General features: G+C 41.0%; 2 protein-coding genes, 1 long non-coding RNA gene and 1 pseudogene across 3 annotated transcripts in view; 2 read left to right on the top strand and 2 right to left on the bottom strand.

Moving 5' to 3' along the window:
• Positions 1-835, top strand: part of galnt7 (UDP-N-acetyl-alpha-D-galactosamine: polypeptide N-acetylgalactosaminyltransferase 7) — a 252,559-nt gene extending 251,724 nt beyond the window's left edge. Inside the window, exon 16 of the mRNA XM_088301672.1 lies at positions 770-835. Coding sequence (XP_088157798.1) covers positions 770-820 — 51 coding nt within the window. The 3' untranslated portion in view covers positions 821-835. The remainder of the gene's footprint in view (positions 1-769) is intronic.
• The window catches only part of LOC148331467 (uncharacterized), a 201,953-nt pseudogene that overhangs the window by 14,828 nt on the left and 168,562 nt on the right, over positions 1-18,563 (bottom strand).
• The window catches only part of LOC148331469 (uncharacterized), a 54,107-nt gene that overhangs the window by 11,930 nt on the left and 23,614 nt on the right, over positions 1-18,563 (top strand). Inside the window, exons 2-6 of the mRNA XM_088302205.1 lie at positions 1,806-1,941; positions 9,670-9,770; positions 9,846-9,946; positions 13,282-13,382; positions 14,413-14,513. Coding sequence (XP_088158331.1) covers positions 9,940-9,946; positions 13,282-13,382; positions 14,413-14,513 — 209 coding nt within the window. The 5' untranslated portion in view covers positions 1,806-1,941; positions 9,670-9,770; positions 9,846-9,939. The remainder of the gene's footprint in view (positions 1-1,805; positions 1,942-9,669; positions 9,771-9,845; positions 9,947-13,281; positions 13,383-14,412; positions 14,514-18,563) is intronic.
• On the bottom strand, positions 2,451-4,538 carry LOC148331470 (uncharacterized). The gene is made up of 3 exons (XR_015844751.1): positions 4,396-4,538; positions 4,047-4,163; positions 2,451-2,882 (listed from the first exon to the last, which is right to left on the bottom strand). It is a non-coding gene; the product is annotated as an uncharacterized LOC148331470 (long non-coding RNA).

Here is an 18,563-nt window from a genome sequence, read left to right as displayed (position 1 = left end):
GTGTGAGTGCGGATGGTTGTTCGTCTCTGTGTGCCCTGCAATTGGCTGGCAACCAGTTCAGGGTGTCCCCCGCCTACTGCCCGAAGATAGCTGGGATAGGCTCCAGCACCCCCCGCGACCCTAGTGAGGAGAAGCGGTACAGATGATGGATGGATGGATAATGAATCAGTAAACACCATTGACTACTATCCCAGTCAATCCTATCTATGCACAGTACTTCTACTTTCATTTGATAAATGCTTTTTGTTTAATCAATGTTTAACATATTCAGTAAATATGAACCTGCTAAATTAAATAATTGACCTTCTGTCCCGTAAGTGTTTAAAATAATGCCAGCAATCGTAATACAATCCTTCAACATGTATGGATTGGGTCAGCATGTTTTCTGTGACTGGAGTAAATGAAGATAATCCTGTTTTCTATAATAATAGCTCTTCAAATTTTCAATTGTATAAATGTTGCTGACAGAGCAGAGCGGTTAGGTATTTTATCAACACCACTGTGTCTGGTTTTCATTGTGTTTGAAATTAGCTTCAATCCACTATCAAGAGGGGAAATCTGGTGGTGGTGTGGATTTGATAAATTACCCAAGAATGTAACAGGTTTTTGAGCTTTAGTGCATATCTGTATGTTTTTCATATCTCGGCCCTGCTTATAAACTATTGGTAGCTCCTGTAGAGTGTCATTTCACAAAATGTACTTGATTGATCGTAAATTGGAAGTTTTCTATTTATGTATAAACTGTGTGAACTATCCACTCTCATGCCAGGGCATTGGCGACAATAAAAAAAGAGAAAGCAGACGAGCATGGCTAAAATGATTCAACATGCATTGAAGCCATTGGTGTGCACTAAGTAAGTATAAATTAGTAGATCTAGTAACAGAGGATTTGAGTTCTGGAACAAAGAACGCAGACAGGTCAACTGCATCATCACAACGTGCAAAGAAATGGGTATTTTGACAAGAGAGGGTTTGAAACTGTGCATGAATGGCTATCAGCCAATCCCTTATGGCATTCCAAAACAGGATAGCTGTTGATGTTGTTGGATGAGAGGGGTGGTGTTTGTGCTATGTTCGGTGAACAATGTTGCACATTTATTCCCAACATCACAGCGGTGGGTGGTAGTCTGACCACGGCCATAGAAGGTCTGAAGACTTAATGGTAAAATGAAAGGACAATCTGGTCTTGATGGCACCATGTGAAGTTCCTGGATGAATTTCTTGGGAAAATGCAGAGCTCTGGTATCCTCGATTTGGTATCAATCGCTGTTTTTGCAGCATTCTTGACCATGTGAGGATGCTGTTGAATTCCGTGTATGCGTTCTTTCATTAACAGATTGATAATCACATCCATATCATCAACAGTATCAATCGCTGTTTTAGCAGCATTCTTGACCATGTGAGGATGCTGTTGTATTCCGTGTATGCGTTCTTTTATTAACAGATTGATAATCACATCCATATCGCCCATAGAGAACCGGATGGCTCAAATGTATCCTTTGCTTGGCCCTAATCATGAAGGTAATGGCAATGATGAAAATAATGACATGGTTTATGACCTACTTGAATTGTTCCCAGACCCTAGGAACTGCGAATAATTAACATTGCCTCTGAGTGTAAATGTATTTCTTTTTATAAAAATGATCCTACAGTCGAAAATCTAACTGAAGTAACTGTTCTATGGTGATGTGAGAATTTGAGCAAATATGTGATAAACAGGAGGGAAATGTTAGGGTGAAGATAAAAGTTATCGCATATGTTTCTCTATTTGTATTGCAATGGAATTGCTCCACAATGTAACTTAGGTTTGGACCATGGTGACGAGAAGACCCTCAGGAGATGAATGCAGAAGGATTGGATCAACACTGCAACAAAGGAAGTGTGACCTAGACACCTCTGAAACAATGGACTGTCATGCTGGGACAACAAACAAAAGAGCAGGTGGCTCCTTTCAGTCTACAACTGCCATTTGTTTTGTGTTTACATTCATGAATACCATGATAACATTATTCCCACACTTTGTCTTTCGTGCAAATATACAATGGTATAGCTAGGGATTCCCCAATAGGTTCCCTCACTAATGCTTCAAAAATACCAATAGCGTGACAGCATGGTCAGTAAAGTCCCGCCTACATCTGACGCTGGCTACTGATTGGTGGTTCGCAAAGATTGACGACATGAGCAAGGCTGAGCTCAAAAGAGCTGAGAAAAGAACCAATCACTTCAAGAAGTGATCGGTTCATTCACGTGCATTGAAAAAAAAATCTTGTTGAAAGAAACATTCAATACAATACAACATTATTCCTCATGCTGGCACTTCACTTCACAGATCCCTCTGGTATGATGCCAACAACATAATAAGGTTCTTTTCATTGGCATAAACGGTGAGGACAACTTGAATGATCAAGACAGACTATTTGTAAAGAACCAAAAAAGGAACTCTGCAGACATCATGAGTGTTAGTTTTAATGGAAAAGGCGTATTGAGCAATAGGAGAACATTTCTATGTATCCAAACATGTAATTTGTATCTTCATGAAATTTCAATAGGCTTGTGGTGCATCTGTCACCCTACAGCTAACCATTTGGCATGAATTATTCACAGGTGCCACAATGAAATAAGTAACTAAAAGAAATTGAAGCAGAAAAAGTACAGTATTTTTGCTTTGAAGAAAATAGTGCACTGGTGGTCACACTGGTCAGTTGAAATTATTGCTCTGCTATAGTTACAGTTGCTTGTGAGTATTTTGTGGTTTGTGTTTTCAATTATATGCCACATATTTGGTTTGTGTAAAGGGACACTTGTTTGTCAAACTCCATGGTGAGATGGCGTACAGGTCAGGCGATTGTTCTGGGAATAGATGAAGCAGCTTCGGTAAAAGACTGCAAACAGATAAAAAGAGGGTAGTAATAAGTATTAACTGTCCAGAATGCAGTGATGTTTCTTATTCAATTATAATATGTATTGTATTTCTTGTTGTTTGTTGGGCATCTTGGAAAAAGCATCATAAGGGAATTAGTGAAATCATGTAGAGCTCAGTGAGAACCACGGCCATAACATGTAACAACAACATCAGCTTAGGCATGGTACACACAAGAATTTATTATTTCTTTTAATATTAAAAGAATGTTTAACTGTGATAGACTCCAAACCTAAAGATGGAAAATCAGGCATTTGAAAGTTGGCTTTTTTGTGTGGTCTATGCGATGTTACCTGAGTGTTTCTGAAGAAGAAAATGAAATATCGCTCTACAAGAAAAGACTTGCTAGGAGCAATTTAGAGTGTCCAATCCACCTGTCACGCATGTTTCTGGGATGTGGGAGGAAACCGGCGTACCCGGCGGAAACCCATGCAGGCACGGGGAGAATCTGCAAACTCCACACAAGAAGGCCGGAGCCGGGATCAAACCCACGACCTCTGCACTGTGAGGCCATCGTGCTAACCAGTCGGGCAATTTTTCCAAACTACAGGCCAATAGCTGGGATATAAGATATTCGAGAAATTGACCACTGTGCCGCCTGCCGTGTAAAATGCTTAATGTATTTTGTAGGACACATTTTGTTTCATTTACAGGTACTTCCTTGATTTTCAGTCAGGGCACTTCTTCAATTAGCTACATTCAGTCCATGTCACAGCTCAAGTTTTCAAATGACATGAGATTAGTTGTCTTTCTCCTCATATATTAATATTTTTTTTGTGAAAATATTGAACACATTAAATATATAAGATTGTCGCTCCTGACCCTTTTCGAACTCTATTATCAGGAAATGACAAATATACTCTTAACACACCTTAGACCAAAGGCTAATCTAATAGGAAAATCTTGGAAGACATATGGCCTTTTTTCCTCCTTGGTCAGGATGGTGCAAAATCATGACAAAAACAGCCCAATTTTCTTAATGCGTGTACCCAATTTTATATCTAAAAAAACTCAAGGGCCAAATCTAAATCTTTCATGTGTCCACACACTCTATGCAATCTTTAAGCGTGCGCCCATATATTTTGAAAACTACAGTGAAGACTTTGCTGGGTGTTAAGAGTCTTACGCTGTACAATCCATAGGTACACTTCAGTCTGTACAGATGGAAGCAAAGAGCGCCAGAGATTGCAGTCTGGGCCATGGTGAAGAGTAGGAGGGACGATTTCAACCCTCTGGTCAGGCGCTGTTCAAAAAGAAACTTTTCAATTCACAATGTCATATAACCAGGGCACCTGTTCTTAAAACTGCATCAAAAGAATCTGTAACACTTAATAATAAGTACACACTAATATGCATTAGCTAAGCATTTGTAAATACTGAAGTCATCATTTGTCAAACATGTTTGACGTGCATAATCATTTGCATATAGTTTGTAAATACCTTATTAATATTACATAATTCAAAGTTTTCATTACCCGTTTAGATAAATCCATCCAGAGAACAAAAGTAATGCTGAGATTCATGTCACATTAAAAACTGCAAAAATCATTCAGTGTGATACAACATACTGTATTCTGTAGATGAATAACAGAAGTGAGTCCCAAAGGCTGGCTGTGTTGTGGCCATGTGGTGTTGTGTGTGTGTGCGCGTGTGGGTGTGCGCGTGTGGGTGTGTGTGTGTGTGTGTGTGATGTGTCCCTGTTGTTTAACCCCCGTTCCCACAATCATGGGCACTTGTGTGTTTAAACAGATAAAAAAAAACTTCAGAATAGGAATTAGAATGCCCTTTATTGTCATTGCACTCAGTGTACAACGAGATTGGAAAGCTCCCCTCTCCAGCGCTATATAACAAATAATTTAATTAAATATATGAATTAAATTGGATAAAGATTAGAATTAGAATTAGAATTAGAAATCCCTTTATTGTCATTGTACTCAAGAGTGCAACGAGATTAGAGAGCTCCCCTCTCCAGTGCAATACAACAAATACAGACAAGTATATGTCAGGTTTAAAAAGGTCCTGACGCCTTCATTAGACTGAATTAAATGCAGAGAACCAGAGGAATAACCAGGGAAGGTTTTGTCTTTTCTCCATCGCGGATGGGAGAAAGAGACAGGAGGTGAAGTAGGCGTCTTGCCTGTTCAATCTCCCGCACTCTCTCTGACTTCTTCGCCCATCCCTCTGGACTTTATTCAGAGGAAAACGAAACTTATGGAAAGTGAAACTTAAACAAGCGTGTGGGTGTGCGCTTGTGTGCTGAAGCAATAATGTGCGTGTCTGTGAGTGTGTGTGTAATTATCATTGTTACAAATAGTGTATAAAAACATGATTAAAAATACACAAACTATTTACATACTCTCACATTTCCCCCCTGTTTGTCGGATTTAAATCATGTCCATACGGCTTTAAGACGAGTCATCAGGGAATAAAACATAAAAATACATTTCAATGTGCCTAGTGAAAAATAACAAAACTGTCTCCACGCAGAGCTTGTCTCTGGGGGACTCGATGGAGGCCCTTGCCTCGTTGTAGGAGGAGAACAGCCGTCCTTACCTCCCGGATCTTCGTGTGTGGTGTATGTGTGTGCACGTGTGGGGCTTGGGCGACAAGTCCATATTCTTTTTACGTTTCAGTGTCCAGTTCGAGTTTGTCATTGTCCAGTGCGAGTTTGTCAGACTCAACATCAATCAGATTGTAGTGTTATTTTTGGGCAACAAACATGCAGTTAATCATCATTTTTGTCATGAAAATAATGTAACAAAAACAGTGTACACATAACAAAAATGAAAACCATAATTATCCCTATATATTGTGTCTTTCAAATTCTTCATAGTGGTCATAACATCAATAATTGTTTCATTTTTATTAAAACTTTAAATGCAATTATGTTTTTCAATCAAGGCTAAAATTTCTTTATGTACGTCAGTAATTTCCAAACAATATCTAATCTTTTTATTCTGTGGCTTCAACATTCGTATCTGTGGCTGGTGGTGTGGTTCTGATGTGCGTGTGGTCCGAGATTGTGACTCAGGTGTGCTCCTGTTCGAGGGATTCGCGTTGCTCGGCCTTTAGCTGGAAACCGGTGAAGCTTGTACTGCAACTGGTGGATCCAGCTGCCACGCCCCGCGACCTTTGCTGCCGTCGGGGTCACTGCCATCATCTGGCGAGGGCCATTTCAGCATTCACTTTTCCCAACGAAGTCGTTTCAGCACCTTGAAGAAGAGTTGGTCTCCCACACGGACGTAATTTCTGTAAATCAGAACAACACTTGACCGGTATTGGCGTCTTTTGGATCTTTTTCGGTCAAACATATTTTTCGTTGGTGGTTCTGATGAACCTGAGAGTCTATAGGGGATAGTGTCCTTCCTTCGGCTGGCATTGTCCTCATTGCTGTGATTGAAACACAGTCTGGCCATTGTCTCTTTTTTTTTTCTGTTTTCATTGTCTTGATAAGTCTGGCCTTAATAGTTCCATTAGTGCGTTCCACAAGTCCTGCAGACTGTATGCACAGTGACGCTTTGAGTCAATTTTGTAACAACTGTCCCACTTGTTACAACATCATTCACAAAATGCATCATTTTCACTTCAAATCACTTCTTGAAATTCCAAATGTCAGGATAATTTGATTACACAACACTTTTCCCAATCGTTTTTAGCATCAGCATGTGTTGATGGAAACAACTTAATCCATTTTGAAAACATATCAATCATAGCCAAACAATATTGCAACCCAAACAAATAACACTGTCCAAAAATTTTTTTTTTTTTTGTTGAAAAGTCTGTATGTGGGAACAATTTCATATCATACCTCCTCCCTGTTGAGGCACGACGTCTGCTCGTGTCTCACTCAATGTTTGCACCTTTGTTCATTTAGTGGTGCCTTTTTCCCTGACCTGAGATCAACTTGTCAAGTTGGTTTACTGTGTGTGTGTGTGTGTGTGTGTGTGTGCGTGTTCAAGCTGTGCTCATGTGTGCTAAATGAGTGTCTGTGTGTATACAATTATTAGTGATACAAATAGTGTATGAAACATGATTTTGAATGCACAAAATTGGTGACATATCCTAACACAACTCGTGAAACTTTACACACACATCAGGCCGAGCAAATTTATCAATATTTTATACGTTAGTTGTGCAGCTTTTTTTAAATGGCTCGCCATGGCCCTCGAGAAATGTTCAAAAAAGCAGCCCTGGTTGAGTGTTTCACCTCGCTTTTTGTAAATTTTATGGAGGACAGTGAACCCTCGGTTATCGCGGTTAATGGGGACCGAGACCACCCGCGAAAACTGAAAATCCGCGAAGTAGCGGCGCACCTTCAAAAATGCTTAAAAAAATATACAATATATATAACAAAAAAAAAAAAATATATATATATATATATATATATATATAACAAAAAAACAAATTATTATTAAAGCGTATTATTTTTTTATTCCCCAGCCATTCTTTTTGTATTTATTTAATTACTCCGACTTTTACCTGCTGGTACGCCGTCCGGTGTGCCCTGTGAAATGAAAGGTGGCATTCTTTATTTATTTATTTATTTATTCATTTATTCATTCATAACTGACAGCCTCGCGCTCCGCTCGTGCCCGGGCGGAAGAGGAGCTCCAATTCGGCTTAACTGTGACACACGCCCGCCCTCCTTCCCCGGAGCTTCCATTCGGTTAAACTTAGGGGCCGCTTGGCACCGCCCGTGCCCGAGGAAGGTGCTCCTCTTCGGCTTACTGTGACGCGAGCATGCCCTCCTCCTCCGGAGCTTCCATTTGGTTAAACTTAGGGGCCGCTTGGAACCGCCCGTGCCCGGGGAAGGTGCTCCTCTTCGGCTTACTGTGACGCGAGCATGCCCTCCTCCTCCGGAGCTTCCATTCGGTTAAACTTAGGGGCCGCTTGGCACCGCCCGTGCCCGGGGAAGGTGCTCCTCTACGGCTTAACTGCCACGCACGCCGGCCGGAGCTCTGGTACGGTCCGAACCGCGCGAAACGTCGCCACCGATCGTTTCCGGGGGAACGTGCTCTTCTTCGTCCACTCTCCTCTTCGCCCACGCTCTTCTTCGGCGCACGCCGGCCGTCTAACCGCTCCAGCGCCCCGTCGTGCCGCTCGGGGAAACTACAATGCCCCCGAATATTTTTTAGACCCGCGAAGCACTGAACCCGCGAAAGGTGAACCGCGAAGTAGCGAGGGTTCACTGTATGTATAAGACCAAGACCTACCAAAAAGTCTCTTGGAGCAATGAGCTAGGTTTTACAGGAAGTCGGCCATTTTGAATTTATTTAAAAGGGGGCGGGTCACCCCAATGGACTTTGTGTAGAAATTATTATTGGGGCCCGAGCAGCGACCGCGGCGAGGTCCCTATTGTTTTTGTAGAAATTATTATTAGGGCCCGAGCAGCGACCGCTACGAGGTCCCCATTGTTTTTGTGGAAATTATTATTATTTTTATTATTATTATTAGGGCCCGAGCAGTGACCGCTGCGAGGTCCCTATTGTTTTTCTAGAAATTGTTATTAGGGCCCAACTGCGATGGCTGCGAGGTCCCTTATGTTTTTGTAGAAAATATTATTACTTTTATTATTATTATTATTATTATTATTAGGGCCTGAGCAGCGACCGCTGCGAAGTCCCTATTGTTTTTGTAGAAATAGTTATTATTATTATTTTTCCGATTGTTCGATCGCATTTTTGACCCCCGAAACATGCACAAAAAATCACCAAACTTGGCAGTCTCATCGGGCATGGCGAAAAATTTGATATTTTAACGTCTAATATGAACAGGAAGTGAGTTATGAATTTTTGAAAGTCCGACTTTTGCCCTTTTTTGCATGTTTACAGGGGTCATTCTTTTGCACCCTGATCCTAAAGGCTTCATCTGATCGCCTTAAAGTTCTGTCTGTAGCATCTTAAGACCTGGGACAAACACTGGGGCTAAATTTTTTTGTTTCCGAAATACTATATGACGGGGGCGGGGCTTCAAAGTTTTCACTTAAGATTTCCTTCGCCGCAATGGACAAAATGCTTAATAACTCTCCTGCACATGCTGCTAAAAATCCAAAACTTCACATGTACATAAAGAGTCGGTACCTGAAGACATCTATATGTTTAGATTCAGTTATACACCTTGTGCCAATCAATATCATTTTTTACATTTTGACGTACTGCACGGTGCCCTTTTAACGAATCCGATTGAAAATTGGCTAGAAAAGACTCAAGACATTGATCTTACTCTATCCCTATTTTTATGACTTTCCTTCGAAGGGCGTGGCTATTACGGTGCCGCAGAGTCTGATTATTCTCCGTGGCAACAAAAGTTCCTGCAAAATGATTCAGATGATCCATCTTCTCGAAATTTTTCACATTTGAGGATATTCAGGCCCTGAAGACGGCTGCCAACGTATTTTTGATCGCAGTGGTAGCGCCACCAACTGGTTAAAACAAATACAAATTATTTTCGTTGATGTTTTTCTCCGGGCAGGTTAACAAAATCTACCTTATATTTGCTCGGATGAGTGTTTAGGCCTTGAGGATGTCACAATACGAAAGTCTTTCGCCTTCTTCAGAGTGTCACATGATGGTGTCTTGTGACCCGTCTTTATCAGCTGATGTTCCATGAGGGCGTGACTTACCTGTCACAAGAATGAAGGCAAGTCACGCCCCTCGCTGTCCGTTCACTCCGCCAAGATGCTGCTCCAGGTGGTAGAGAGGATGAAGGCTCCCTTGTCTCTGTTCATGGTTTTTATGCCTCGCTTGCAGATCTCAATGGCCTCTCTGATCCAGCGCTGTTGTTTGTTCTCTTCGGTGCGGATGACCCTGCCCTTCTCCCGGTCCATGATGTGGTTTTCCCTTTTGCAGTGGTCAGTGATTGCTGATTTGTAATGTTCATGTTGTGCTTGTTCTTTTACTGCTCTGATTTTTCATTTTTTTGACAGGTAAGTCACACCCTCATGGAACATCTGCTGATAAAGACGGGTCTCAAGACACCATCATGCGACACTCTGAAGAAGGCGAAAGACTCGCCGAAACATGTCAGGTAAAAAATTAACCTAAAACATAATTGTCTGCTTTTAATGAATCAGTCAAATATCAATAATAAGAAGACAAAATGAACCTAATACAAATAAATGAATGCTTAATAACTCCCCTGCACATGCTCCTAAAAATCCAAACCTTCACCTGTAAATAAAACGTCCCGACCTGAAGACATCTTAATGTTATTATTTTGTTATACACACAGTGCCGCCAAGTGGAATCAAAAATGTGTTTTTATTTTAATTTTCACGTACTGCACGGTGCCCTTTTGACAAATCCGACTGAAAATTAGTCAGAAAAGACTCAAGACAATGATCTTACTCTCTGCCGAATTTTGTGACGTTTTGGCAAAAGGGGTGGCTATTACGGTGCTGAAAAGTCCGATTGTACTCTGTGGCAACAAAAGCTCCTGCAACATGTCTCAGATGATCCTATCTTCTCGAAGTTGTACACATTTGAGGATACTTCAGCCCTGAAGACATCTACCAACTTATTTTTCATCGTAGTAGTAGCGCCACCAACTGGTAAAAGCTAATACAAGTTATTTTCTTGGATGTTTTTCTCCGTGCAACTCAACAAGGTCGCCCTCATATATGCTCGGATGACTGTTTCGGCCATGAGGATGTCACAATACGAAATTCGTCCTTTTTCGTGAAAAGTTGTGGGAGTGGCATTGCACTGTTCGGCAATAAAACAACGCTGATTATGAGGTTCTAAATATGAACGACAACTCGTGAAACTTTACACACACATCAGGCCGAGCAAATTTATCAATATTTTATACGTTAGTTGTGCAGCTTCTTTGAAATGGCTCGCCATGGCCCTCGAGAAATGTTCAAAAAAGCAGCCCTGGTTGAGTGTTTCACCTCGCTTTTTGTAAATTTTATGGAGTACAGTGAACCCTCGGTTATCGCGGTTAATGGGGACCGAGACCACCCGCGAAAACTGAAAATCCGCGAAGTAGCGGCGCACCTTCAAAAATGCTTAAAAAAAATATACAATATATATAATAAATATATACATTTATATATATATATATATATATATATATATATATATATATATATATACGGGGAGAGAGAGAGAGAGAGAGAGAGTGAAATTCATGTTATAACAAAAAAACCAAATTATTATTAAAACGTATTATTTTTTTATTCCCCAGCCATTCTTTTTGTATTTATTTAATTACTCCGACTTTTACCTGCTGGTACGCCGTCCGGTGTGCCCTGTGAAATGAAAGGTGGCATTCTTTATTTATTTATTCATTTATTCATTCATAACTGACAGCCTCGCGCTCCGCTCGTGCCCGGGCGGAAGAGGTGCTCCAATTCGGCTTAACTGTGACACACGCCCGCCCTCCTCCCCCGGAGCTTCCATTCGGTTAAACTTAGGGGCCGCTTGGCACCGCCCGTGCCCGGGGAAGGTGCTCCTCTTCAGCTTACTGTGACGCGAGCATGCCCTCCTCCTCCGGAGCTTCCATTCGGTTAAACTTAGGGGCCGCTTGGCACCGCCCGTGCCCGGGGAAGGTGCTCCTCTACGGCTTAACTGCCACGCACGCCGGCCGGAGCTCTGGTACGGTCCGAACCGCGCGAAACGTCGCCTCCGATCGTGTCCGGGGGAACGTGCTCTTCTTCGTCCACTCTCCTCTTCGCCCACGCTCTTCTTCGGCGCACGCCGGCCGTCTAACCGCTCCAGCACCCCGTCGTGCCGCTCGGCGAAACTACAATGCCCCCGAATATTTTTTAGACCACATAGCACTGAACCCGCAAAAGGTGAACCGCGAAGTAGCGAGGGTTCACTGTATGTATAAGACCAAGACCTACAAAAAAGTCTCTTGGAGCAATGAGCTAGGTTTTACAGGAAGTCGGCCATTTTGAATTTACTTAAAAGGGGGCGGGTCACCACAATGGACTTTGTGTAGAAATTATTATTGGGGCCCGAGCAGCGACCGCGGCGAGGTCCCTATTGTTTTTGTAGAAAATATTATTACTTTTATTTTTATTATTATTATTATTATTATTATTGTTAGGGCCTGAGCAGCGACCGCTACGAAGTCCCTATTGTTTTTGTTGAAATTATTGTTATTATTTTTCCGATTGTTCGATCGCATTTTTGACCCCCGGAACATGCACAAAAACTCACCAAACTTGGCAAGTCTCATCGGGCATGGCGAAAAATTTTATATTTTAATGTCTAATATGATTGACGAATTCCATTGCACCGTCTTCTTTATTTATCTAATTTATATATTTGTCTGTATTATTGTTGTATTGCACTGGAGAGGGGAGCCCTCTAATCTCGTTGCACACTTGAGTACAATGACAATAAAGGGATTTCTATTCTATTCTATTTCTATGAACAGGAAGTGAGTTATGAATTTTTGAAAGTCCGACTTTTGCCCTTTTTTGCATGTTTACAGGGGTCATTCTTTTGCACCCTGATCCTAAAGGCTTCATCTGATTGCCTTAAAATTCTGTCTGTAGCATCTTAAGACCTGGGACAAACACTGGGGCTAAATTCTTTTGTTTCCGAAATACTATATGACGGGGGCAGGGCTTCAAAGTTTTCACTTAAGATTTCCTTCGCCGCAATGGACAAAATGCTTAATAACTCTCCTGCACATGCTGCTAAAAATCCAAAACTTCACATGTACATAAAGAGTCGGTACCTGAAGACATCTATATGTTTATATTCAGTTATACACCTTGCGCCAATCAATATCATTTTTTACATTTGACGTACTGCACGGTGCCCTTTTAACGAATCCGATTGAAAATTGGCTAGAAAAGACTCAAGACATTGATCTTACTCTATCCCTATTTTTATGACTTTCCTTCGAAGGGCGTGGCTATTACGGTGCCGCAGAGTCTGATTATTCTCCGTGGCAACAAAAGTTCCTGCAAAATGATTCAGATGATCCATCTTCTCGAAATTTTTCACATTTGAGGATATTCAGGCCCTGAAGACGGCTGCCAACGTATTTTTGATCGCAGTGGTAGCGCCACCAACTGGTTAAAACAAATACAAATTATTTTCGTTGATGTTTTTCTCCGGGCAGGTTAACAAAATCTACCTTATATTTGCTCGGATGAGTGTTTAGGCCTTGAGGATGTCACAATACGAAAGTCTTTCGCCTTCTTCAGAGTGTCACATGATGGTGTCTTGTGACCCGTCTTTATCAGCTGATGTTCCATGAGGGCGTGACTTACCTGTCACAAGAATGAAGGCAAGTCACGCCCCCCGCTGTCCGTTCACTCCGCCAAGATGCTGCTCCAGGTGGTAGAGAGGATGAAGGCTGCCTTGTCTCTGTTCATGGTTTTTATGCCTCGCTTGCAGATCTCAATGGCCTCCCTGATCCAGCGTTGTTGTTTGTTCTCTTCTGTGCGGATGACCCTGCCCTTCTCCCGGTCCATGATGTGGTTTTCCCTTTTGCAGTGGTCAGTGATTGCTGATTTGTAATGTTCATGTTGTGTGTCAGGTTCGTCAATCAGACATAATTTATTTTTAAAGTTTATCTTACCCCTGGTGTTCCGTGTTGTCCCTTCTGGTTCAGTCGGATGGTGATCGAGTAGAGCGTCGGGATGTTCTAGCGAGGCTGGCCTCAAAATGAGGGTTTTAATATTAGTTGCTGTGCACAGTCTTTCTCCAGCCATCACTGTTCCCTCCGCTCGATCCAGTCACCATCCAGCCCGAACTTTTAAATGTCGCGGGAGAATCACATCAAATGTGGTGAAGCGACGCTTACCATGACAAGTAGGAAATTCAGAGACAAAATAGACACGGACACCAAGTGGCAAGAGTCTGGCAGCCAGGAGAGATTTTACCCTAGTGCTCGGGTCGAATCTCTGAAGCTTACTGCACCTCCCTGGGCCTTTTATTGAAAATCATGAGTTATATCACCATACAGGTTTACACAACAGATCAAGGGTATGTTTATTCTGGTCGCAGCTGTTGTTGATCTTGCTCACGTCCGCACTTCTCTCATGTTGATTTTGAGTCGCCTTAACCTGGGTGCAGGTGGCTGTTCCCAGAGTTGTTAGTTAATGTGTGAACCAAAATTAGCGACAAACTCTATACCGTGTAGTTAATGTTGTGCAGTGTGATATTAAACTTCACTTTATTACATTTGTTAATAATTGTTCTTATGTTATTTCTCTGTAGCCACTTCATAAGAGTTTCTTTATTATTCTCGACATTCTTCTTTAGCATAGGTGTCGTCGTAGTTGCAGCAGCTGCAGCAAACATCTATCAGGATTCAGCACGATGTTGATTGCGTCAGCTTTTCTCCTGCATTTCCACTCAAACTGCAAACACTCAAGCATAATCTACTTCACTAGATTTGCAACATGTGATATGCACTACGTATTAAAATAAAGCTGTCTCACGGCAAATGTAGAATAACCTCTTAATATTATTCTAACATTGTGCTTGTTCTTTTACTGCTCTGATTTTTCATTTTTTTGACAGGTAAGTCACACCCTCATGGAACATCAGCTGATAAAGACGGGTCTCAAGACACCATCATGCGACACTCTGAAGAAGGCGAAAGACTCGCCGAAACATGTCAGGTAAAAAATTAACCTAAAACATAATTGTCTGCTTTTAATGAATCAGTCAAATATCAATAATAAGAAGACAAAATGAACCTAATACAAATAAATGAATGCTTAATAACTCCCCTGCACATGCTCCTAAAAATCCAAACCTTCACCTGTAAATAAAACGTCCCGACCTGAAGACATCTTAATGTTATTATTTTGTTATACACACAGCGCCGCCAAGTGGAATCAAAAATGTGTTTTTATTTTAATTTTCACGTACTGCACCGTGCCCTTTTGACGAATCCGACTGAAAATTAGTCAGAAAAGACTCAAGACAATGATCTTACTCTGCCGAATTTTGTGACGTTTTGGCAAAAGGCGTGGCTATTACGGTGCTGAAAAGTCCGATTGTACTCTGTGGCAACAAAAGCTCCGGCAACATGACTCAGATGATCCTATCTTCTCGAAGTTGTACACATTTGAGGATACTTCAGCCCTGAAGACATCTACCAACTTATTTTTCATCGTAGTAGTAGCGCCACCAACTGGTAAAAGCTAATACAAGTTATTTTCTTGGATGTTTTTCTCCGTGCAACTCAACAAGGTCGCCCTCATATATGCTCGGATGACTGTTTCGGCCATGAGGATGTCACAATACGAAATTCGTCCTTTTTCGTGAAAAGTTGTGGGAGTGGCATTGCACTGTTCGGCAATCAAACAACGCTGATTATGAGGTTCTAAATATGAACGACAACTGTCAGGTTTAAAACGGCCCTGACGCCTTTTTTACACTGGGAATTATTTAAATAATGATGGCTGAATGTCGAAAGTCAATCAAGCAAAGTTTTATTTTCCAATTTGCGAGTTGGTGAGAGAGAGAGAGAGCCGGAGGACCGAACAGGCCTGTTCGGCCTCCCACACCCCCTTCCTCTGACTCTCCTCTGGACATAAAGAGACAAAGAGGGGGGCTGTCTTCTGGAATTCTAGCAGGCAGGCAGGAAACAACCAATCACAATGGTCAGTTTAAAACTTCAGCTCGAAGATTCAGAAACTTGAAACCGAATGTGTGTGTGTGTGTGTGTGTGGGGGTGTGTGTGTGTGTGTGTGTGTTCATTAACCCTCTTGTGCTAATGTTGACCTTGGAGTTATGGCTTGGCTCCAGCCTTTATTCAATCGTAATCGTGTCATTTTCTGTTAAGAAAATTTTGCATTTACAAATACTTATTTAGACGTGCTTTATGCACAATTTTTTCATCTTTTGTGATTTTTAAAGCGCCGTTTGCCCAATGTCGACAGAACACATAAACATTTATCTTGACTGTCAGTCCACATTGTAACCATACAGCTCATACAGGATGGGAAAATCCCAAATTTGAATTAGCTCACAACCGCCTACGCTCTTCCTGCTTATCCTAACAATTTCTCTTTTACAAGTTATCTGTTTTGTGACCTTGGTTCTCAAACGCTTCTACTTCTTATCAGTCTGAAAGCGCACCTGGTCTGTGTCTCACCAATCTTAACTCCTCCAGTCGGGAGGAAAAAATGTCAAAAAGTCAAGTCATGGGTTTGGTGAAAATTTGGACGGCTCCACAGTCGTGTGGCGCCTTCTAAATGGTGCGTGGAAAAAGAATGACGCTGGGCTTAAATGCATCGCACCTTATTAATGTAATGTCCCTGTTACAATTAAATCGCCGTGCAATGTGAATGTCGTGTGATGGAATGTCATTTTTTCATTCCTTAAAACAGCAGTGAAAGCTCTTGATCACACTCTTAAGTGGTTCTCTGCCACGAAATCCAAATTGTCGTGACTAATATGCAAATGGATTCACTTTCCTGTGTTTCTGCAGCAACACAAGTCCATGAAGTCATTTTTTGCAGTCACTGTTTGCCCAAATGGCTTATAATAATAATTTGGTAGTGTTAAGAGGCTTTGTTAATTCAACTTTGTCTGTATCTTCTCAAAGTCCAACATACACGACCCATTTTATGGCTATGATACTGTTGTTTTTAACTCACCCAAGGCCTGCTGGACTCCCCCTTAACACATAAATTACAGCCCTGAGAGGCACTGAGCTTTAACCTTATCAGGGATTTAATGAGGGCCATGAAAGTCCCAAGGAAAGTGTTTACATAAAAGTGGTCTGGCAATATTCTTTTTTTTTTTATCACTGACAATGCGCCCCTTTAAAGTTTTGACGTTTGTTTAAATTCGCCCTTGCTTATTAATTCTGATATTAAAGTCCAATTGTGTCAGTGTATCACGGCCTAATAAGTAAAACGCATGTTGATGTAGAACTCCTTCTACACACACTTTTTATATGTTTGTTTTTTACGTCACGTGATCCTCCGTTGCTACCACAACTCGTCCTGAAAAAGTAATGTTTATCACCAGACTCTCTGCTTCCTTTTTCTTTTTTCATATTTTCTCTTTTGCGCATAATTTAGAATTTTCTTTCCCATTTCACAAGTTGGCCAATTTAAATTAGGTTGTTTTATTTGAAAAGCCTGTAATTCTCTTTTTCCCTTTTCACCTAATCATAAATTTCTTATCACAAAAGTGAACTTGTTAATTCTATTTTATTTCCTTTTTTTTCTGTAATCTTGTGACTCATTTCACTTCAACCAGTTCTACCTCAAAGTGGACAAGTACACATTGTTACCTGTAGTTTCTAATTTTCTGCTCTGCATTTTTCATTCCATTTCTTGTCTACCTTAAAACAAACATCATCAACTGAAATATGATATAAAAAATATTTATTTCTTCAATTCACCAAAAAGCAGAATCTAATTCCTATCCTCCTTCTCTCATTCAAATGACACATTCTTTCATCACTAAACTCTCTCTCTTCCTCCTCCTCACTTGGGACCTCTTCACAGAGCTGTTTCTCCTACACGCCTCAGGATTTACAACCACCCCCTCCTGCTTGCCTTCTATCAAAGGCCTCTCTTCCTAATTTCCAAATTCACTGTAGCTTTTCCAAAACCACTCAAAACTACCAATTTGTTGAATAAAAAATTTCAAAATCAGGAAACACCTATGTTTTTGCAAAGATTCCTCATGTTTCCTTTCAAAAGCTTCATCCAATTGTTAAAATTTCATAACACCTCCTTCTCCCTTTCTGAAGGAGACGCAAGTATACAATTAAGTAAAAACCATCATCAAAATGATGTATCTTGTCTATTAAATCATGTATGTATAAATTGTCTCATCACTAAACTTTTTCTGTAAATTAATCTGTTACTCTATTCATTTTTCACTTGCCCTATCATTTGGAATTGATTTATTATAAGCAATCCTACATGCACCAGTGTCACATAAAAAAGGGTAATTGGTGTCCCATTACCAATACGGTTATTTCAGCTCAATCATTTAATCAAAAGCCAATATCTTTTGTAAATTTAGGAGAACCTCTTCATTTAAAAACTCATCTGTTCTTTAATCTTTCTATCCTAGTCATGCTGAAGGCTGCTTCTTCTCAAGGCAATTTCTTGCTATCTGGCCTTCTTTTAGTGTGGTCTTCCTGTGTGGTTGACGGCAGTTTCTGGCAAAGTGTCCTGATCTGCCACAATTGTAACAAATATCATCTCCGGTGGGAAGGCGTCCTCGTCTTTGTCCTCTAAAGCCAATATCTCTGCCTCTTCCACCTTGATAAAAGACCTTCTGTACTTTATTTTGATAAAAAGTGTCTATAGACCTCTGTTTCTTTTTATTTTCCATCTTCTCCGCATGGAGGGCGTGATTTACATACTCCTCCAGGGTACCTGTTGGCAGGCAAATGTAATGTTTATTTACCCACGTATGAATTTCCTATCTTGATCCTGCATGTAAAGCATTCTTCAACTGCTGTTGAAATGCCCCATTCACATCACCATCTTCCTGCAACCCACTGTGATTTGTAAACACAACTGTCATTCTCACTTTGTATTGCTCAAATGTCTCATCATCCTCTTGTTTTACTCTTCCTATTTCAGCGTAATTTGCTCCATCTGACTTTTCACATTCCTTTCCCTTGCTTATTTTGTTTTCATCCTTTCTTTTCTGTTTCTTGTCACCATCTTCCCTCTTTGAGGCTACCC

This window comes from Idiotropiscis lumnitzeri, chromosome 8 (genome assembly GCF_059441095.1).
Source record: "Idiotropiscis lumnitzeri isolate Australia: NSW breed Sydney's pygmy pipehorse chromosome 8, RoL_Ilum_1.0, whole genome shotgun sequence".
In the NCBI taxonomy this organism is placed as follows: domain Eukaryota; kingdom Metazoa; phylum Chordata; class Actinopteri; order Syngnathiformes; family Syngnathidae; genus Idiotropiscis; species Idiotropiscis lumnitzeri.
This window is presented reverse-complemented; position numbering and strand designations above follow the sequence as displayed.